This window comes from Calypte anna, chromosome 13 (assembly GCF_003957555.1).
Source record: "Calypte anna isolate BGI_N300 chromosome 13, bCalAnn1_v1.p, whole genome shotgun sequence".
NCBI lineage: Eukaryota > Metazoa > Chordata > Aves > Apodiformes > Trochilidae > Calypte > Calypte anna.
Genome location: NC_044259.1, coordinates 9,883,884 through 9,904,695, shown reverse-complemented (window position 1 = coordinate 9,904,695; position 20,812 = coordinate 9,883,884). Strand labels below are relative to the sequence as shown.

The following is a 20,812-nucleotide window of genomic DNA, read 5'->3' as shown; positions in this document are numbered from 1 at the left end:
GCTGTCTTTCACACCATATGGCTAATGGTAGTGCATAGCAATTAGCTGGGCTGATTAATGGGGAACAGACTCTAATTTTATGCTTATAATTGAGGCTGCATTTGCACCCCTGGTGCAAATTCAGCACATCCCAACTTCCACTTACAACATGCAAGAAATCAAGAAAAACAAAATAGTGTGGAGAGAGATTTTTTTTTTTCTTCTAGACCCCTAAAGAGCATCAGATTTGCAATTTTAAAGAGTGTTAGCAGCACAATAGATGACAGATCATGCAATAGGGTCAAGGGGCCTGATAAACAAACAGCAACCGCTTACACATGTATAGGCAGAAAGGGAAATGGGCAATATATAATATGAGCTGTAAGAACTTTGAGTTATGTCTCTCCCACCCGATCACACAACATTTGCCTACTATGGTCAGATTTTTTGCTACCCCTCACCTTATGGTCATGAAACACAAAGCAAGGACTGGCAGCAAACAGATAGAAGAATAGAGCTCCTGATACAGTACATTTTAAGAATGAAGAAAGTACAAAGTACTTTAATAAAGGAAAAGAATGCACATCTTTCCACATTCCCAGAACAGAGATAATTTTGTCTCAGTCAAAATATATTGAATGGCCATAAATCTTTGATGCAGGTATTTGGTCTTCTGGTTAAAACTCAGCCCTCTATATAAGTTTGCAATTTAGTTCTTACTCTTTATGTTTCAAAAGTATTTGTAAGAAAATTAATGCATTAAATGTGATTTTTAATTAAAATTAATTCCATAGAGGTGATTTTTACTCTTGCACAAATGCTTCAGTGAGCGGCAGACAGATGTAATTCCTACCCCAAAATCTTGTTGTTTAGGAATCAGGGGAGCACATCACCCAAGACTAACAGCAGATTCAGACCCTGACACTGCAGCATTTGAGCACAGGCTTGATTTTACTCACATGAACATTGCCACTGGCTTAGTGGTCTATTACAGGAGAAAAGCAACACACACACTTCAGCCTTATCAGGTCAGGGGCCTACTTCAATATTTCCATGAATTGTTCCTAAGTAGGTATCCAGTGTGAAAGTAGTGCTAATTGGGCCGATGGATTTTAGGGTCATTATGGGTTGTTGACATGACTGGTTTTCCATTTGGAAAGACAGAAGTGGCCAGGAGGCCCCAGCACAACAATGCTGCAACTCCCAATGGCTCAGGAAACTCAGCCACCTCTTGGAGATACCTCTGAGGTCTGATTGTCCTCAGGCTGTGATGTGTTATCTTTGATTACCTGGAAGAAGCCAAACCTACTGAATGAAGGGCCTAGAAAAATATTACATTAAAACTAAAATCCCCCAAATCCTGAAAGGAAGAACTGGAGGAGGGAGGAAGATATGTGGGGTTTTGCCTAGCAAAGCAAGGAGAGCAACTGCTTCTCTGTCTGCACCACAGGGCACTGTCCTGGAACAGGGTTTTATCAAAAAAGAGCTGCTGTGGAGGCCAAGACATTCAGATCCCCAAGAATGGAAAAAAAACCACACACATACACACACAAAAGAAATAAATAAAAAAAATCTTTAAAAATCAATCAACAGAGAAGTTTCCATCTCAATATTTTGTCTGAGGCTCCACCCCACCAGGAAAACCTCATGCAAGTTTATTCTCTTAGAAGTGGGTACTAGTTTTTACCCTCAAGTTACTCCTTTTTAGTAAATGTGTTTTGTAAAAGTTACAATGCATGCAATGGCATTTTTACAGTCTTAAGACAACTGATTGTAACAATGAGCTTATGCAAGAACACTTCTTCTTCCACCAGGGAATTATTTTCTGCCATCAAATAACATGTAACAAATGATTTTTCAGACATGCAAAAAACACCCATTAACTTCAGTGAGACTACAAGGTCAAGCTCTCCTAGGTGTTGAACAGGTCTGCAAGAAGATGCTGCCTTCTCTGTAGTGAAAAGGATGTAGAAGAGGTTTCACATCTTTAAATCAGCCAGAAAAGAGAAGGAAGCTGCTGTAGAAATACCACAATCAGGAGAGAATCTATTTGACTGTCCTGAATTTAAGTGAGCAACCCCAGGCAGGCAAGTTTAAAGGAACAGAGAACAAGACAGAGCAAAATCTTCTTGGGAAGGTGTAAAGAAAGTCAACAAGAAGAAATCTTTTGCATGGATGAGCATCACCTGCATCTCTCCAGCTGAGGAGGGAGCAGCAACCAGGGCAAAACTGGCCTCCAGACTTAATGCACATCCAGAAAACAAAACAAAAATTACTATTTTGTCATCTTATGGAGAAGTTTTTTGGGGGAAGCGGGGACAGATCCATTTATTGCTACAAGACTATAATTGACTGTTAATTTTGGGAAGGAGACATTTTCTGAACTACGTTGTCCAAATGAAAACCAGTAACATTCCATTAAGAATAACTCTTTATAAATAACTGAAAACTCGTGTTACAACTGAGACCTTGTTGCTAATTATGCACACCGACCTGTGTTATTTTGGGATTGCTTAATGCAAGAAAGATAAATTTTAGTCTGAAAATAGCTGCAGGTTCAACCTAGATTTTGAGAGAGAGATTTATCTTCTCATCACTAATTAACTGGAAGAGGAGTATTTCTTACCTGCACATTATTTCATGTGTGAGCAGAACTCGGCACATTTCTGGGTTCTTGTCTTGCCCTTCATATACTATTGCCTAGAAATAAAAAAACACTTTTAGTTGTGCATTGAGTTGAGTTAGAGAAAATTAAAATGCATCATGGTAACTGAAGGCACAGCTGCATTTGCAACCCAAGATGAAGGCTGAAGAGACCAGGTCTCCACTGAACCTTCTCCAAGATATGCAGTTGGAAACCAACACTAGCTGAGTACAGCTGAATTCCCTTCTCTCTGTTGCACATCTGTCAAGGGCTGTGTAGGATGGGTTTTTTTGTAGTCAAGACAACCACAATTTTCTTTTCAATTCAGAATAAAATATAAACCTAATAGCATTTGGGAAAAAAAAAAAAAAAAAAAAAAAAAAAAAAAAAAAAAAAAAAAAAAAAGAGAGAGAGAGAGAGAGAAAAGAGAGCACTCATTTATATTTAATTACAAAGCTGCACAGCCCGAATCTTTTCGTGGTAGCTCCTGAGAAAGTGATTCTCCTGATTCTCCTCTTGAACCTCATGATCCACCATTTTCCAGAGATCAGCTCTGGAGTTACAGGGATATAAATAAGTCAGAGGCAAGTTCTACCAGAGCAGAGGATTACAAAACAACAGAGGATCCACCATCTGGACACATTTGACTCTGACATAGCACGAGGAGAATCCTTGAAGTTAAAACTGTGGAAAGTCAGTGTATTCACATCTCAAGAAGAGTCTGGGTTTGCAACATTCCCACCAGCAGAACCAGCAGCAGCGGTGAGGGGTCGATGTTACACATCTGGGGTATGGTTCATAGCCCAAGCAGCACAGCACTTTCATAGGTTAGGGCAGAGCTGTGTTTTATAAAACCTCTGGTTCTGGGCACCAGAAACCCACCAGCAAAACAAGAGTGAAAAGAAGTTGCCTTTGCAACAGCATCTTCTGGTAGCATGGAGGTTCCTTAAAATTTTAGGGTGCTGCTCCAGAGCTGGGATCAATGGTTGGAGCCCCAGCCTTGCTGGGACAGCTGCCCCTGCATCAGAGCATCAGCTCTACCCTTGACCTCAATGTGACCTTTTCATCCTCTAAAATACAGACTTAAAAAACTGAGGAACAAATTCTGCATATAAATAATATATGATAAGTGTATCCATAAAGTTAATGATAAAATAGATATCGACAGCAAAACCCAAAAGTATTCTATGTGAATGAAACATATTTCATGGAACTTTGAAAAAGAAGCTTGAAAAATATTAAGAAAAAACAAGTTAACTTAATATTTGATAAAGTAAGATCACATGAACTGCTTTCCTAGTCCTTATCCACCAAGGGTAAGAAGTGTTGTAACTGCAAAGAGGGCAAAGATCTCAGGAAACACAAATCTGAAGAGCATAAGCTGACTAACAATTAACAATTTCAATATTGATATGCAATATCAATACCATGCATTGTAAAATTATTCCATAGATAATATCAGGAATGGGGTTGTGCTATCTTTGCTAGTTTTAATTTATTCATTTTGTTTTTTCTATATGCATTCTCCTTAAACTTGAGAACCAGTAGGGTTTTATTGCTGACAAGATAAAATAGAGACCACCAGTGCACTACAGGTACTGGATACAGAGTTTCACCTGACTTCTGCCCCCCCATTCCCATCTGCAAGGCGCAAGACCTGCAAACATTGCACTCCTACAAAGGGGACACAAAAGTTATCACAGGATGCATGTAAAGTCCCCACAGCATAAACACCATTGCTTAACAACTACCTTGAAGGAGATGGCAGTGAGACAGACACTGGCTGCTTCTCTCTGGTGACCAGTGACAGGACAAGAGGAAATGGGGTAAAGCTCTACCAGGGTAGGTTCAGGTTAGATATTAGAAAAAAATTCCTCAGAGAAAGAGGTGAGGCATTGGAATAGGCTGCCCAGGGAGGTGGTGGGGGCACCATCCCTGGAGGTAGATGAAGAGCTGCAATGGATGGCATAGTGGCTATGGGTTGTAGGGTAGATGGTCGGACTCAGTGATCTTAGAGGTCCTTTCCAACCTTTACCCATTCTCTGGAACCCCCTGGGCCCCAGCTGGGAACCCACATCCCTGCTTAGTTGCTGGCCCAAACCTTGAGGTGCTTCCACATCAGTGCCCAAGAAAGCTACAGATGGTTTGCAAGAAGCCTTGAAAAATGGCACTGTAGTCATCCATGTGCTACAACAGCAGGTAGAACAAACTCAGAATATCCTTGTTTCCATGCATTAAGGGGGAAGATGGAGAGAAGCTTCTTCCAGCCAAAACCAGGGAAAAAAAGTAACCAAGTGACATTGGAAGGGGTTGGTTAGCGGGGACATTCCAAAGACTCCAGAAAAGCCCAAATAGGGACCATCCTGGCAGTGGAACAAGCCAGGCAAGGGTGACACTCATGGCACTTTTAATTTAAAAGTTAATTAATTAATTAATTATTAAAGAATAATCTGCCTCTGAGAGTGCAGAGCATGGGGGTTAAGAGCAGTGGAAGCAAACAGCCCCAGTCCCCATTCATCTCTAGATGACCACGGAGTGATATGGGGGGAATAGTGCCCGAGAGAGGACTGATGGACTTAGTTCATCCTTCTTAGACTTTCAGATCTTAAAATAAATTTAGCCAGAGTATGGGTTATCTTGTTGCCAGTGAAACCAAGGAAGCACTAGAAATGACAAACCAGTACACAAAATTTGCTTTCTTTTTTTCCCCACTCCCCCTCTCTTCCTCTTCTTTTCCTGATGCTCTGCTTACTTAACCTCCAGGTACCCGCTTAAATAACTCAACTAAATAGCAATAATGAACGGGCAGAGTCAACACTGCGGTACATAATCACCTTGTCTGTTATGCTTAGCATCAGTGATCCCTTCTTTGCGTGCATGACATTCTTCTACCTTCCTCTGCATTGAGGATTTGCTTTTCACTTTATTTGCATTTAATTACCGATGCTGTACCGATGCATGTTTTGTTTTCTCCACATTAAGTCGAGATACTCTGGCATACCCTATTCCTGCAGGAATTTCAAGGAAATTCTAGCAAGAGGAACTGCTGAGTTCATTTCTGAGCAACTCATCCCCAAGTCCCATTCTTATGTCCCAATTTCCTTGTGTGAACGGGTGTGCCAACTGTTTACTTCCATGAATGGCTGCCCAAGAGCATTACAAGTACTCTATCCTCTTGCAAACTGAACTGCTCTAAAGCATTAATTCTACAATTAGTTTGAAAAAGGAAACAGGAACAGCTAAAGTTTCAGATTGTTACAGCTGCCAGAAGTATCTTACAGGAAGGTTTTACAACGTTACTGTTGTGAAAATTGCTAAGATTTGAAAAGCTACTCTTCACAAAAATATCTTAATATTTTTTTAATTATTGTATTTTAAAGTTCAGGTTTAAAACTGTGATCGCAGCGGGATTCTTTGTCTCACAACCACCACCGTGATTTTGTTGAATAGGGAGCACATTAATGAGAGATAAAGTGAAAGTTACAGTGTATAAACTTAGACCACAGCAGAGCTAAAAATAAGCCTGCAAATACACATCATGTTAGCACAACAAAACACCAGCAAAGGAAATGTAACATTATAGACTTTATAGTGGGTTTTTTTTCCTTTTTGTTTACTTTGTGTACTTTTAATTTTATGTTATTTTATCATCATTTCAAAGTAGCTTTTCTTCTCCTAAACAGCTTAAGTATTTCCCCACAAAATTAATTTTCCATTTTGTAACCCGTTACTCACCTAAGTAATCTCTCTACAAGAAGTCTGAGTGAGTAACAACCCCTCATGCACAAACAGATTTCAAAAACAGGTCCCAAAAAATAAGTGTCAAAATATAAGACTTTCTCACTTCCATTTAAATAAAGCTGCATAAAAAGATAAACCAAATGCTATTCTCTGCTTGCCATCAAATAACAATCACTAAATGGAACACATCACACTAATTTCTAAATGACAACTGCGTCCTAAAATTCACCTAAACTTTTCAGCTACAGAGTTAATTAAAAAAAATTATAAAACAAAATAAAAGGGAGGATGAGCAATATAAAAATCAAGAGAACAGTTATGATTTAATTCACTTTTTCTCCAGGAAAGATGGCTGGACAAAGCAGTAAAAAAGAGTTGATGAATAAGTTGGAAAAATAGAGAGACAGATTTTGCCTTCAGTTATTCCCGAATAGATCCAGATTTTTGCTGGTCTGACTGAGGACAGAATTGTTTCATGGTGTTGGTTTGCCTGTCAAGAAATCCTGCTTTCTGAACTGGATGAAAAACAATCTTGAAGGAATGAGATCACGGTCACTATATTATTCAGTTATGTCATGACCTTGATTTTAAAAAATTAAGAGAAGGAGAGAAATAACCAACATGCATCTAAATCCACTTGCTTTCAAATTCCTCATCTGTTTCACAAAACAAACTATATCCTTTACTGAAATAAAGGAATAAGAAAAACTCATTAAAATTAGGGTCTTTTCAAAACCAGAAGTAAAATTATTTGGAATGACGTATACAGCCATAGACACAGAGAGAAAATAAAATCCTGGCCCCACTGAATTCAATAGGAGCTTTGCAATTGACTTCAGATGGGCCAGAATTTCACTAAGAGAGGATTAGGCTTGTATCCGCTATATATCTACACAGAAAATACTGTGAATTACATTTATTTGGCTTTGAATACTTAACCCTTAATTACCCGAGTTTTCAGTCCTTCCTCAGGCAAAATTTCAATTTATCCCAGGGAGGTTTATCCTGGACAAGCAGCACAGCACTGGGTCCCAGGGTGAAGACGCTTAGTTCTTGCCATGTCTCTCAATGCACAATTCAGTAGCATCTAATTATTTTATCCAGTCTCCCTCTGCCTTTGATACACAGCCTGCTTATCGACATATTCATACAAATTAAATAAATTTATCTCTCCTAATATGTTAATTTTTAGTGGTTTTCAAACATTCACATGGAAACAGCTCTAGCGTAAATATCCCAGAACAAATGGCTGTATATTATACAGGAGGGAGCAGTTGTGCTGCCAGACTGGGAATGCACCAGGCCATCTGGCTCAGGCAGTCTCTCCAAAATCCTCAGCTTTGTTTTCACCCTCAGACTCCAAACAACACATTTTCCACTGTGATGAGTTTACATTTTCCCAAACACAGGTCCTGATCATGCATGCAAATTCCAAACTTCTCCATTCCTCTCTGTACAAGAAAATTAAAATCACCTGCGCTTCTGACATCTCACCAAAGGCACAAGAAAGCTGCTAAAATCTGGAGCATGTAAACTTTCCCTGTCACAGGGGTTAGGTTTTGTTTTATGTTTGTGTGAAATTTCTCGGAGTCTGCTGAGGCTCCTCTGAACTTATTGATAACATTTTTTTTCCCATGCGTGTAGCTGCCAAAGAAGAATCATGCTATGCACAGAATAGAGGGCTGATCAAATATCTGCAGACATCAGAGAATGATAGAGAAGTCAACAAAAAAGCCATTTGCATCCAGAGTTAAGTACTGAAAAAAAGAAAAATATAAACAGAGTCTAAGTCTGAAGAAGGGATTTTTTACTCATGAGGACTCTCAGCAGCAGACAATAGCTATCATGCAAAACTTATGATTTTTAAGGTGCCTGAGCCATATCAGCATCCGTTATATCTTATGGAATAGAACAGCTGAAGGAAAAATGGGTGGGGAACAAGTATTTCAGATTTATTTCCTCCATCTTTCCTAATAGTGAAATATCTCAACGTTATGAAAATACAGCTGAAGAAATACAAGGCATCTCTTCTCTCATATTAAAATCCTTAGACTTGCCTAAAAGCTCTGGTTTTATTAGAGCAGACATATTTCATATTTTGCAAGCGATTTCAAAATGCGTCATTGTTAGAGCCAGACCTACTGTGGCAGGAGCTGCTGCTTTACGGAAAGCAACAGCTATAAAGTTTGGGATCCTACAGGGTTTTGAATGCATTAGGAATGTGATCCTGACATAAAATGAGGTGCCAAGATAACATAAAAGAAAACATAATTAATCCAGTATTGATGCTGAATGTTGTTACACTGACTGCAAAGAGCTTCCCTGAAACGTTAACGATTTGTGCGCAGTATTTACGTTTTTTTTTAACGACGGAGGTACATTTTAGAAATGTAGCAAGACCCCTCAAAGGCACATAATTCCCACTTTACCTAGCACTTCCCTAGGGCCACTACCAAAGGCCAAACACGTTATTTCAAATATAACAAAAAATAGTGCACTTTGAGGTCAGTCCTGCCTGGGTTTCCCATTCAGAAGTCCCACAGCCCAGGCTGCCAAGCAGCGCCCTTGAACGGAACGCTCATGTTTTGGGGCTATGCATGCACATTCAGATCTGCCCTGGGATGTACAGTGACAAAATCCTTGGTTCCTTCACTAAAGCCATTCTCTAGCCCCACTTCCCTTTCAGCTGATAGAGACCATATACATATGGACCAGAACACAGAGATCCCCAGATTCCACCTACACCAAGACTCCTGCCACCGCTGCTAGTTTAGAGCAGCCACACAAGCAAATCCCTAACTTTCTCAGATCAAGAACTCTGTAGGAGCAGGGGTATCCATTGTTTCTGACACACACAGCATCCAGCACAGCAAAGCACTGACTGCCTACCTGCTGATAAAATGCATGCTGCTAATAGGACATCTATGTTAAATCCCCGAGTAGCAACCCTATATACAGAAATCTAGGTCTGATGTGCAAAACAGATCTGATTTTATTTCCTTAACATAATAAGCTGCAGCTACACTAAACCATACAACTGATAACTGTGAAACAGAGAGAATATATTTAAATCTGATTTGCCCGTATTTAAAATAAATAAATAAATAAACTTAGGGAAAGAGCACAGATACTTTCCTGTATGATCTGGGCAACCTAACTCACTCAAGCTTTGCTTTTGTGGGATTTTTAATTTGCCACCAGAAACCTCAGAGTAGCTGTAATTTCAGTCTGGGAATTCACAATTATTGAGTGTGTGAATGTGCATGTGTGAGTATTGAAAACACCCTTGCCAGCTGAAACATGTACCCTTCTGCAACAGTTTCATTTAAAAATAATCATTTCATTATCCAATTTGTCTGAGCGTCATGCATTAAAATACCACACCTTCAAACAGACTGACTATATTTAACTTTCATTAAAAATTAAAGAATTTTCAGACAGTCTTTGAAATATTTAATTACAATTTGATAATTTGAAAGTTACTTTATAATATTCCATATAATTCACTGTCATAAACATAAGTGATATATTCAACATCTGGGTGAGCTTTTGTCATGTGTTGTACTTCACTTCCTAATTATTGTTCAGTAGCCAAAGCAATCGCAACTCTAAAATAACTTCACTAAAAAAAAAAATATTAAAAAAAAAAAAATGAAAAATTAAGAGAATTTAGACCCCAGCCCTCCTGAAAAATTCAGAGGAACACATGCCACAGTTTTGATATGACAATGCCCTATTTTTCATAAGCAATTATAGAATTATAGTCATGCCTATAGAAATTATATTCATGAAAATAATATGCAAACGTGTTTGTATCTAAACCAGCCTTTCTTTCCCTGTTTTCTAATCTAAGTTCAGAGAGCTTTTATTTTAAATCTTCAATTCTCAGTCCTACTACACTTTCCCCAAAATCTGTAATTTGCACTAACCTCGGTTTTCTAAGACTTCCTGTAATCAGATTTTTTCTTCTCCTCCCTCATTGCAAATGTACTTTAAAGCTACATGGTAGGTTTCACAAATAAACTGTATTTCAGGGTGTTTTTTTTCCTCTTTCTCTCCAACGACCCGCTGATGGCTTGATAATAATGAGAGACCAAGAGGTCAAACAGTGCCTTAGGATGAACTCTTCATATGCAAGATGCCTTTGTTAAGAAAATTATTTTGAATCCGCTACTCTACAAGAGTTCAGGGCTCTGTTTTCAACAGGATTATGAACAGAGGCTTTTGCATTTCTGTAATGATAGGAAAGCTTATTAAAGACAATATTTATTGATAGTCTCTCTCATGCAGTCTGCAGCGAAATAGATAATCTCCAAAAGGATGAAAAAGAGTTCATATATCAGGAAGATTTTGTTACTTTTAACACAAACTAACTAATTTGTGACTGAAAAACAAGGGATGACAGCAAATGTTTTCAAAGATTTGTAATGAAGAAGGGTATATCGCTGCTACAAGGAATGGTCTCTGTTTGCAAGAGTACAGTTTAACAGAGTTCAGACACACAGTGGATTCCCTAGTAAAATTAATCCAAGTTCCTTTTTTTTTTTTCTGTTGAAAGACAGTCTTCAATAGCAGGAAAAGATGTTTTGGGACCATCAAAGAGAGTTTTCTAAAACAAACTTAGCCCTTGGAGTTTAATGTTTTGCTGTAGAAAAGAAACCCAAATATAAGCCAAGAGTTTTTTCCCTACTGACAATACAGAGGGACTGACTTTTCCTATCAATACAAAAAGAGCTTAATGTTTATCCTAAATAAAGTTTAAGAATTAATTTTAACAAGTAAAACAGATTAGGAGAGGGGGAAAAAACAGATCTTAAGGATAAAAAGGCTCAGAAACAACTATTTAAAAGAAATGTATTATAAGAGAAAAATATTCTCACAGAAGCAGAAGAATAACTAGAGTAACTATTTTTTTTTAAAGAGGTAATCCATTTGTTCGGATAGTCCCCTTGTAAAAACACTGTTTTGATACAGAAAACTGGTTGGGGTGTTTTTTTGTTTTGGTGGTGGTGGTTTTGGTTTGTTGTTTTTTTGTTGTCTTTTTTTTTTTTTTTTTTTTTTTTTTTTTACAGATAGGCACGCATGTTACTACTCTGTTCGGGAAGTTAAAGAGCAAGCTTAAAATTCAGGTTAATCCATTGTCAATGTCTGCTGCTCTGCAGCCCTCCCCGAAGCCCAACACCGAGCTCGCCGCTCCCCGCGCCCCGTTTCAGGGGGCTTTTGCGACATGCAAGTGTGCCATGATCCGGTCGCTCCTCCTTTCACCCAGGGACCCGGAGGCACCGGGAATAAAGAAAGGACGAACACAGCCATTGAGCCAGGGCAGCGACTTGTGCTGGCGGCGTTGCTGTGGGCAGGGGGAGGCCAGAGGTTAATTCTTATTAATTAAGCGGCAAAACTAGCCCCAGCCCTGCCTAGAACGGCCGCCTATGTTTTTCGGAGCTCCAAAATCCGGCGTGGGCAGGGTCCCGCGGGGACCTTCCGCACTACCTCGCAGCCCCGACGCCTGGGTCGGTCCCCGAGGCTCGTCCCTGTAGACCCTGCAGTTACGCGGAGGCCAGGGGAGAGCCGAGCGGGTGCGGAACGGGGAAGGCGGCCGTGCCCCGCGGGAAGTGGCAGCCCCTTCCCCGCCGGGACATAGTCGCTCGGCTCCACGACGAGGGCGGGTTTCGCCTCCGCGGGCCGCCCCGCCGCGCTCCGAGGGCCGCCCCGACGGCTGCCACCCCCCTAAAACAGACCCTCCTCCTCCACGGGCGTCTCGCAGCACCTACCTGCTTGGTCATTGAGTCGATGAGTCGGACGTAGAAATCCTGCTCCGTCCTGATCCCTGAAACAAGGCAGAGGTGTGAGGAGCGGGGCCGGCTGGCAGCAGCCGGGACTCGCCCAAAGGCTCATGCCCGCCGGGGCTTCTGCCCGGAGCCGCCTGTGTCCCAGCAGAGCTGCCCCAGCGAAGGGATGCGCAGAGCGGAGGGGAGCCGGGGCAGCTGGTGGGTTTCCAGCCGAGGAGGCAGCAGGGGGTGGTGGGGCTGACACCGGGGGCTCCCAGCCCTTACCATTGCTGTAGAGCAGCTGGAGGCGATAGTGGATCCCGTTGTTGGTCTTTTCGCTGTTAGCTTCCTGGAGTTAAAGGACACGGGAGGCCAGAGGAAAAAGAAAAAAAAAATATATATGAAGCTTCTCTATCACTCACACACCGGGTGTCCCCATGGCTGAATGAAGCAGTTCTCAGCCCCCGCCCCTGCCCCTGGCATAGCGAAGGGATCTCGCTGTCCGTCAGCCCGGGAAGAGCGAGGCGCCCGGGAGGCAGCGGTGACTCCCGGTGAAACGGCCACGGGGGAGCAGAGCTGGGAGGGCTCGGAGAGGTGGCCGAGCCCCGTGGGCCACCGGGTTACTCACCTTCTCCTTCTCCACGAAGCCTACGAAGGCGGTGCGCTCGATCTCCACGGGCTGCCCCTGCCGGTCGTAAAGAGCCAGAACGAAGTGGAAAAAGTTGGACTTCCTCAGGTTGGAAGGAGGCTGCTTCTCGAAGTGAGCCCGGGCCAGACCCACTCCACTGGGACCAGAAAAAGTCGGGTTAGCAGCAGCTCCGACGACAAGGCCTCCCGCCTCCCCTCCTCCACCACCATCCCCAGCTGGCTCTCGGGCCCCTTCCCCCGCCGGGAGCCGGTTGGACTCCCCCGGGGCTGAGCATCCTCCCCCGAGTCGTCCCGGAGCTCTTCCCTTTAGGCCAAGGGAAAGGCGGGCTTAAGTGCGACCACGTTGAAACTCCGCGGAGCCGGGAAGCCGGCACAGACCCTACCACACTGTGCCAAGCAGCCCCCCGCCCCTGGTACCCAGCACCCACCAACCCTCCCCGGGGGCAGTGCCCGGCCGCAGACGGCCCTGCATGGCGGCGGAGCCGTGCTCAGCCCCTCCAGCGCGTTGCCCTGAGGAGCGGCATTGGTTCTGCCACTTCTCAAACTCGGGTCCAAGCTGTCACCTAAGCGCCCATGTGCCTTATCTTTCAGTTTCAGTCCTGCAAGCCTTTCCTCCCTTTGCCGGAGTGGTGGGTAAACACCGCGACGGCAGCCCAGGAGACAATTTGAAATATTTCAGGGTTGTCCCAGCAGAAACTTTCCCTTCCTTAGAGGGCTCCAAAGGGAGGGGTGCGGAGCGAGGAGGGAGACACTAGGAGATGTGAACCTTAAACTTCTTGGATGATGCCGGTTGAAGGGCTCAGGATGCAAATCCATCACGAAGGTTTGTTTTACCTTTTCTGTTTGTTTGTTTTTGTTTTGGTTTGGTTTTTGTTTGTTGGGGTTTTTTTTCGGGAAAGAGGATGGGAAGAAGGAGAAGCGGGAAAGCGAGACTGGGAACAGCTTTACCAAATCCAAAAGGGATTATTTTTTTTTTTTTAATCTAAGATAAGTGGCAGCGGTTTTACAAAGGGGCTTCGAATTAAATTTCTCCTCCAGAAAGCTTTGCAAAACTCCCTACTTATCGGAAAAGAAGGGAATTTTGCAAAAGGTTCTCTAGCTGATTCTGACGAGGATAAGAAAGCGAGGTAGATAAATATATTTTGGATGTACATCCGTGCACGGCTCGCTGCTTATCGGAGGAGGAAAGTGTCATGTGGAGAATCTACGACTAAATCAGCAGCAAACAGAGTTTTGAAAACTCTTTCCTCCGTGCGCACACAAGGAGCTAGAGAAATTAAAACTCACCTATTCCTGCCTAGCGAAACTCGCGTATTCCTTTATTATTGTTGTTATTATTTAATTAAAAAATCATTCCTAAGGGACAAGAGGAATAAATATTTAACCGGTAAGATCTATGCGAAACTCACTGCTGTTAAGCAGTGCTCCAGAGCCGGCTTTTTGTTGGTACTGGGGGGAAAGGAGCTGCCCGCGGATATTAGCGCTGCAGGCGACGTGCGCCTCGGGGCGCGGAGCGGGGCGCGGGCGCGGAGCCTGCCTACCTCTGAGCGGCTGTGCTGGCGTCCAGGACGCCGGCTCCCTGCATCCACGTCCGCACCGCGTTCATCCCCGCGCCGAGGGGCTCTTCCTTCATGCTGCTCCCACTCCGCTGGATGCTTTCCTGAATCCCAAACATGAATCAGAAACAACAGCGCAAATCTTCCTTCTTTACTCAAAAAAAAAAAAAAAAAAAAAGAAAAAAGAAAAAAAAAAAAAAGTGATAAAATCGCCAGGCGGACCGTTATAAGTGTTTTTCTTCCTTTCTCGCTTTTTTTCCTGTCTGAGCAGCTGATCTCTGGAATCAAAGCAAGTCCGAGAAAGCAAACACAAGCACGCACATTAAAAAAAAAAAAATCCAGAGGCAATCAGAGCCCAGTTTTGTTGCTGCTGTTTGCTGCGTGTGCAGTTTGTTTGGGTTCTTGGAGGGGCTGGCGGGGTGCTGGGGGTGGTTGCAACGTTCGCAAATCGGAGGAGTACTTGAAGTCCCTTTTGTATGAAGACACCCCTCGGATGGCAGCAGAAAAAAAAAAATCTCAGATGGCAGCTTAAGAAACAATAGGACGAACAAGAGCTGCAGCAAGCTCTGCTACATCAAGTGTCATTTTCCAGTGACAAGAGAGGCAAGTTCCCCCCCCCCGTTTTCCCCTCTCTCTTTTCTTTCTTTCTTTTCTCTCTCTTCTCTCCCAGCCGAAGCGCTCTCTCCTCCCTCCTTCAGCCGCGCAGGAAGCGAGTTGTCGGAGCCGGGCGCACGCCGGGAAGGGAGCGAGAGGGGCGCACCCGCGGCGGCGGCGCGGACCGAGGGACGGAGGGAGACCCTGGGGCTGCCGGTGCCCGCGCCCCCTCCCTCTCCCGCAGCGCCGGGGCGGACTCGCCGTCTCTCCCTATGGGAGCCACTTTGACTGTCCCCGCCGCCGAACACGAGCCCCGCAGCCCCGGCGGGCGGGGGGCGGGGCCTCTGCCGCCACGCCCCCTCATTTGCATTGCGTCACCACTCCTCCCTCCCCCGTGGCCCCGTCGCAGCCAATGGCCGCCTGCGAGTCGCCGCCGCGGGGGCGAGGCCACGCCCCTCATTAGCATAGCCCCGCCCAGACGCCCCGTTCGGACCGGGGGAAAGTTGCCCCGGAGCCTCCCCGGGGTAAGGGGACGGGATGGGGGGAGGGCATCAATACAAACACGATCGCGCCTTTGTTCATCAACGAGGCGGCGGCGCTGCTCGCCGGAGCCTCCCCGCGCCAGGTACCCGCACGGAGATAACCGAGGTGGGGGCACGGACACCCCCGAAGCGGCTTCCCGCACCGGCCCTCGGTACAGCACGCAGACGACGGGGAAAAGCGACAGCGCTAGTTGCGAGGGTGGCCGACCCTCCCCTGTTCCCCCAGGGCCTTTACAGCAGGTCCCCTCCACCAGCGCCTGGCTGCCCCAAGCCGGGGATGCCCCACTGGCGAGGGAAGGAGAAGCCCCCCCACGCAGTCAGGTTATCCCCGGCGTAAACGTCGCGGGAAACACGCGGGGGGCCGGGCCTGCCGCCGGTCTCGCCAACTTCCCCCTTCTGCAAATCCCCAAATCGCTGCTGAAGCCCCACCGCTCGCCCCGGTTCCTGCTCCGTTCCCGGCCAGCGGTGCGCTGCTTTGAGGCAAAAGTACACAATTTCCGATCATGACAGTTCACGGAGAAAGTCCAATTTTGTCTAGTAAGTCCGATTATTTATTTTTTTTCCCAGGGAATAAAAAACAATTCCTGCCCTCGCTGGATAAGCTGCGCTGGCTGCGGGGCAACAGAGCGGATGCAGTGTCCTCCCCTCTCCGAAGTCTCCCCCGTACCAACTCCCGTCCTTCTTTCCCTGCCCGACTCGCTTCGTTGCCGAACCGTTCCCCTGCGCCCCGGGCTTTTGCCGCAGGATTTCGCTGTGCCGGCTGCATGGGTTCTGCCTCCCCAAATATCGGCTTTCGCTGGGTTTCCACACACAACAAAACAAAACCTGGTGCATCCCAACAAGCCAAGCAACTCACTCTCACCAAGGCGATGTCACCCCTCGATAGCTTAAGGGGGACCTCTCAACTCCACTTTAGGGAGGTTAACTTCTGAAGTCTCTCGTCTATCTCTGGATTGCTCCTCATGCCCCTACACCCTCCCTTCCTCCCGCCCCCCACTTCCACCCCACCCTCCCCCCGAGGTGTGACAGATGCTGCACCGAGAGCCGTGGGAGATGACGGAGTGGGTGGCTGCTGTCCTCCCTATCCAGGAGCTGCGCGGAGGGCAGCAGAGTGCACCGGGCCGTGCCGAGCCTGCAAACACCCCGTCCAGAGCACAACTAAGGCCTCGGAGCTGGCCCAGAGATCAGGCAGTACAGGTTAAAACATGATATAGGTACCAGTAGCACCCAAAGGCAATCCGACAACCCTACAGGACACTCTTCCATCACCTGGTGTACAGTGGCCAATGGAGCACGGAGCTAAAATTCAGGTGGAGAGCTCTGCCTCCAAAACAAGCACAGACTGCTGCCAGCAATGAGAAACTGCTCTGAAACCCTGGCTCCAGGCAAGTCCACACACACAACATCCACAAACCCAACCCTGCATTCTCACCTAGGAATCACTACAGGGCATAGGCTTTCCCATTCCCTACAAATGGTGTTTGAATCTTCACATAATCCTACTGTGTCATATCTCAGGGATATGTGGAAGAACACAAACACACACGAATATTTACACCTTAGGTATCACACAGGAATAGTTTGGCCCCTGCAGTGCTTATTGGTTGTCTTCAGGCTGATGCTGTATTACTTGTACCATATCCAGCCTAAATGCCTCCATGGTGAGATATGTTTTGCAATTAAAAGCTATTTGCACCTGCACTGATTGCTCCTTTCCCAGGGCAGGGATCTGCCCAGGGAGGAATAACGCATTTGAATCAATATACTGAGCAGTTGTCAGATTTCCCCTTTCAAATCTGTTCAGGGGATCAGGGGACCATTTCCATGCCTTTTCCTGAATGCTGAAGGGAACAAAATCCCAGCAGCAACCTGAGGGCACCTCCACGGGGCAGGCACAGCCAGCCACAACAATTTCAGTGACAAGTTTTCCACTTTTTTCTCCATACACATGCCTGCATCCCTGTGCCCAACACACAGGCAAGCTCCCTGGGGCTGCTGTGGGGGAGATGTCCCACTTGGTGCTTACAGACAAAATCAAAGACACTGACTAATTGCTGTAAGAATGAAAGGGTTAAACACCAGCTCGACCCCCACAGTGGGAGTGTGAAAGAAAAGCTGAGCTGAAACAACGAGAGAGAGGGGAAAGTCAGGACTTCGGAGACTTCTGTGCTCTATCCACCCCTCAGAGGCCAACCTCGTCATGCTGGGGCTTTTGTTTTAAAGAATCACCAGTTGCCTTTAGCACTCACTTTCTCCACATTGTCTGGGTTTGGTCTCTGGACCAACGCCACCACAATCCACCGACTGCAGAGGAGCTGCTACACTCGTACCCCTGTCACACTGGTTATAAGGCCAGAGTGTACTCATGTGGAAAGCTGGGTTTGTCCTTTCCTCAGCATGGCAAACCAAGCTGGAGATGACTCTGCAGCCTGCCACGGGGGAGTCCTCCATGGTCTGGCCAAGACTCTGGTGTTCTGCAGAAGAAAACTTGGGCACATTGCAGAGACGCTTCCTTACAAGCCCAAGTTAAATGCTCTCAAGATACAAAGCAGAATAAAATATACACGGACTTCCAGGCTACAATTTGCTCCCAGGGGTGAGAAAATGCATTGCTCCCAAAGCGAGCGAGCAGCTGAGCTGTTGACTTTACCACAGCAACACAAACCTGTAACTCACAACATTATAGCATAGGCAAGAGCAACTTACAAAATGGACCAGGACATGGACATGATTGAAGTGTCTCCAGTCATGGTGGATGGCAGAAACAGGGCAACGTCAGGATCCAAATGCCAGTGAAAGGGAGAGGAGGAGGAAAGGCATGGTCCTGAGTTGCTCATACTAAATAGAAGAAAACAGGACTCCTAGGGAACAACTGGTTTAAAGGCCTTTGAACAGGGCTACAGAAGGAGGCCTCACTCCAGAGGACAAACATGACCCCTATGAGACTGGAGACAGAAGTCTTAGAGTGCAAGTGTGGTATTTATCCTGCGTAGGAAAAGGCCTCTACCCTGCCCAGAGGCCATTTCCAAGTGGGCCAAAGGCCCTTCTCGCCTCTGACCTGGAGTTTATCCAGGACAACTCCCTCCTTCTGCCTCCAGTCCCCCCTGCCTCTGCCCTGGGGCTCACAGCACAGCTGGGATGGTCAGGCCCTGCTTCCCTCTGCCCAGACTCCAAGGGAGGCAAGAAGTGGTTAGAAATAGAAGTTTCTGAGAGAAAAGCCTCCTGGCTCCCTCCTCCCTGACCTTTGTAGCTGGACAAGGCACCCCCATAACGACCATGCTCCTTCCCACTCCTCCCAGCAGAAGGCAGATGAACAACAGACCTGTGCTGAAGGGGGAAAGGGAAAAGAAACCTCTCTTCTCACAGTGGGACTGACACCAGAGCTCTTAAGAGTCTGAGCACATACCTGCATTTTCTTCTGATGGGCAGAAGTGGACTGGGCTTGAGGATCTGGGAACACTTCACTCTTATCCTCCTCAGAAAACATACTTTTCATTAGTATTTGCCTTATTGCCAACAGGCTGCTGGTTCATTCCGAAGACTTTCCATTTACAGATAAATACATCTTCCTTGGCAGATGATGAAACTGTTCATCTACGTTGGGGGTTTTATTACTCCTACCTGGCTGGGTCCTGGGGAGAAGAGAACAGAAAGGCTCAAAGGACTGAGGATGGGGGTATGATGCTCTGCTTGCCCTGTTCAGGAGGAAGGGTGCTAGATGTCTTTGGGACCAGACAGAGGCTGGGTAACAGCACACTGATGACTGTGATGACCTCACTTCTACTCAGTTGCCATGAAGAAGCAGCAGAAGCAGGCAATAGAGATGGAAATGTTTCATTCAGGATCCTTCCTCCTCCTGCCTCCCCAGCCCTTGGGGACTGTGGACCCCCGGATTGTTCCCTGCCGTGATGGGGCAGTGGGATTCTCCCCCCTGGGCAGTGGGAGGCTTCTGGCCTTGGGGCAGAATTAAATCCCTACAGGCTGGAAGCATCTGGACATTGAGGTGTGCATTTTGAAAATGCTTGCACTGCAAGTGAAAAGGGGGTGGGGGTGGGGTGTGTGAGGGTGAGTGAACCACTTCTAGGTGCCTGAGGTGTGGGGCTGTGCAGGACCACGGGGCAGGAGGGAGCTGTCAGACGGCATCCATAGCCCAGAAGAGCGGGCCCGCTCCCAGCGGCATGTCGGAAGAAGAACAAGACGGGCGGATCTGGGGCACCTCCCCCGAGCTCAGCTCCCGCCGCTGCCGCGCTCATCCCGGACTATAAGGGGGGGGAGGAGGTGGAGGGGAAGGCGTCTCTCCCCTCCCGGTTCCCCTCCCGCAGCGGGGCTCAGCGGGGCCCGGGGGCCGCCGCGCCGCGTGGACTTGGCGCCACCTGGTGGCCAAGCGGGGGAACCGCTCCAGCCGGGGGCGGAGGGGGCAAAACGGCGGGGGAAGAGATGCTCCCCGGGGCACCAACGTGTCCCGTGGGGTTCCCGGCTGACCCGAGTCCCCACATCTGAAAGCGAATCTAATTCAGAGCAGAGTTACCTGCCTGGGTTTGGGCGACTGGTTGCTATGGACCACCCCAAATACTCGGGGTGCTTGCTTGAGCCCGTAGCACCGTCGCTGGTGGACAGGGGAACGGGATTACTCCAGCCGTGAAATCGGCCGTCGGAGTGTTAGTGCCGTCCTGGTGTAAATAGTGCTGCAGGTGTAGCTGGATCACAGCATTGCCCAGATCATTGTCTTGTCAGTGGCAGGGACCTGGTGGCTGTGTCCCAAGAACCTCCCATTCCTAACACATCATGGGACCCTTCTTGCAGCCCTAATCATGCCAAAAGGGTCAACAGTCCCTGCAAAGATAGAACATTCTCCAGTTCCATTGGTAAGAGTAGATGAAATCTGTTTTCTCCAGCACATAGGTAGAAATTGCCCTACGCTACAGCCAGCTGCAGATTTCTGCTCCCTACAGAATTTGCACAAGCTTGCAATACATTTACAGCTAGCTTGTATTTATTTCTTTATTCTGGCAGCCACTAGACAGATTATGGTTATTTTATCACATAAAATCTAGCTATGATGTTTACATTGTCAGTTCAGCAAAGCATGTAAACATATAATCAACTGATATTGGCTTCAGGGAGATTTAAGCAGACATCTCCCCACTTAAGAGGGAAAGGAGAAAACTCAGAGGCATGCACTCCTTCCCTCTGAGAGGAAGAGTTTAAGCATCTTACATGGAATGGATTTAAACATCTACTAAAATTGTCACCTGCTTTGCTAAATAGAGACTAAATATTATTGGGAGTATTTAAGTGACTTGTGAATCTCTATCTCCTTTCGAACACTTAAATAAATTC

The 20,812-nt window shown here is 46.1% G+C and overlaps 1 protein-coding gene across 4 annotated transcripts in view; it reads right to left on the bottom strand.

Moving 5' to 3' along the window:
* The window catches only part of EBF1 (EBF transcription factor 1), a 266,955-nt gene extending 252,419 nt beyond the window's left edge, over positions 1-14,536 (bottom strand). For all 4 annotated transcript variants that reach the window (XM_030458957.1, XM_030458960.1, XM_030458958.1 and 1 more), the window contains exons 1-5: positions 14,322-14,536; positions 12,761-12,917; positions 12,418-12,481; positions 12,136-12,191; positions 2,606-2,679 (exon numbers count right to left, since the gene is read on the bottom strand). In XM_030458957.1, coding sequence (XP_030314817.1) covers positions 2,606-2,679; positions 12,136-12,191; positions 12,418-12,481; positions 12,761-12,917; positions 14,322-14,455 — 485 coding nt within the window. In that variant the 5' untranslated portion in view covers positions 14,456-14,536. The remainder of the gene's footprint in view (positions 1-2,605; positions 2,680-12,135; positions 12,192-12,417; positions 12,482-12,760; positions 12,918-14,321) is intronic.
* Positions 14,537-20,812: the final 6,276 nt, after the last annotated feature.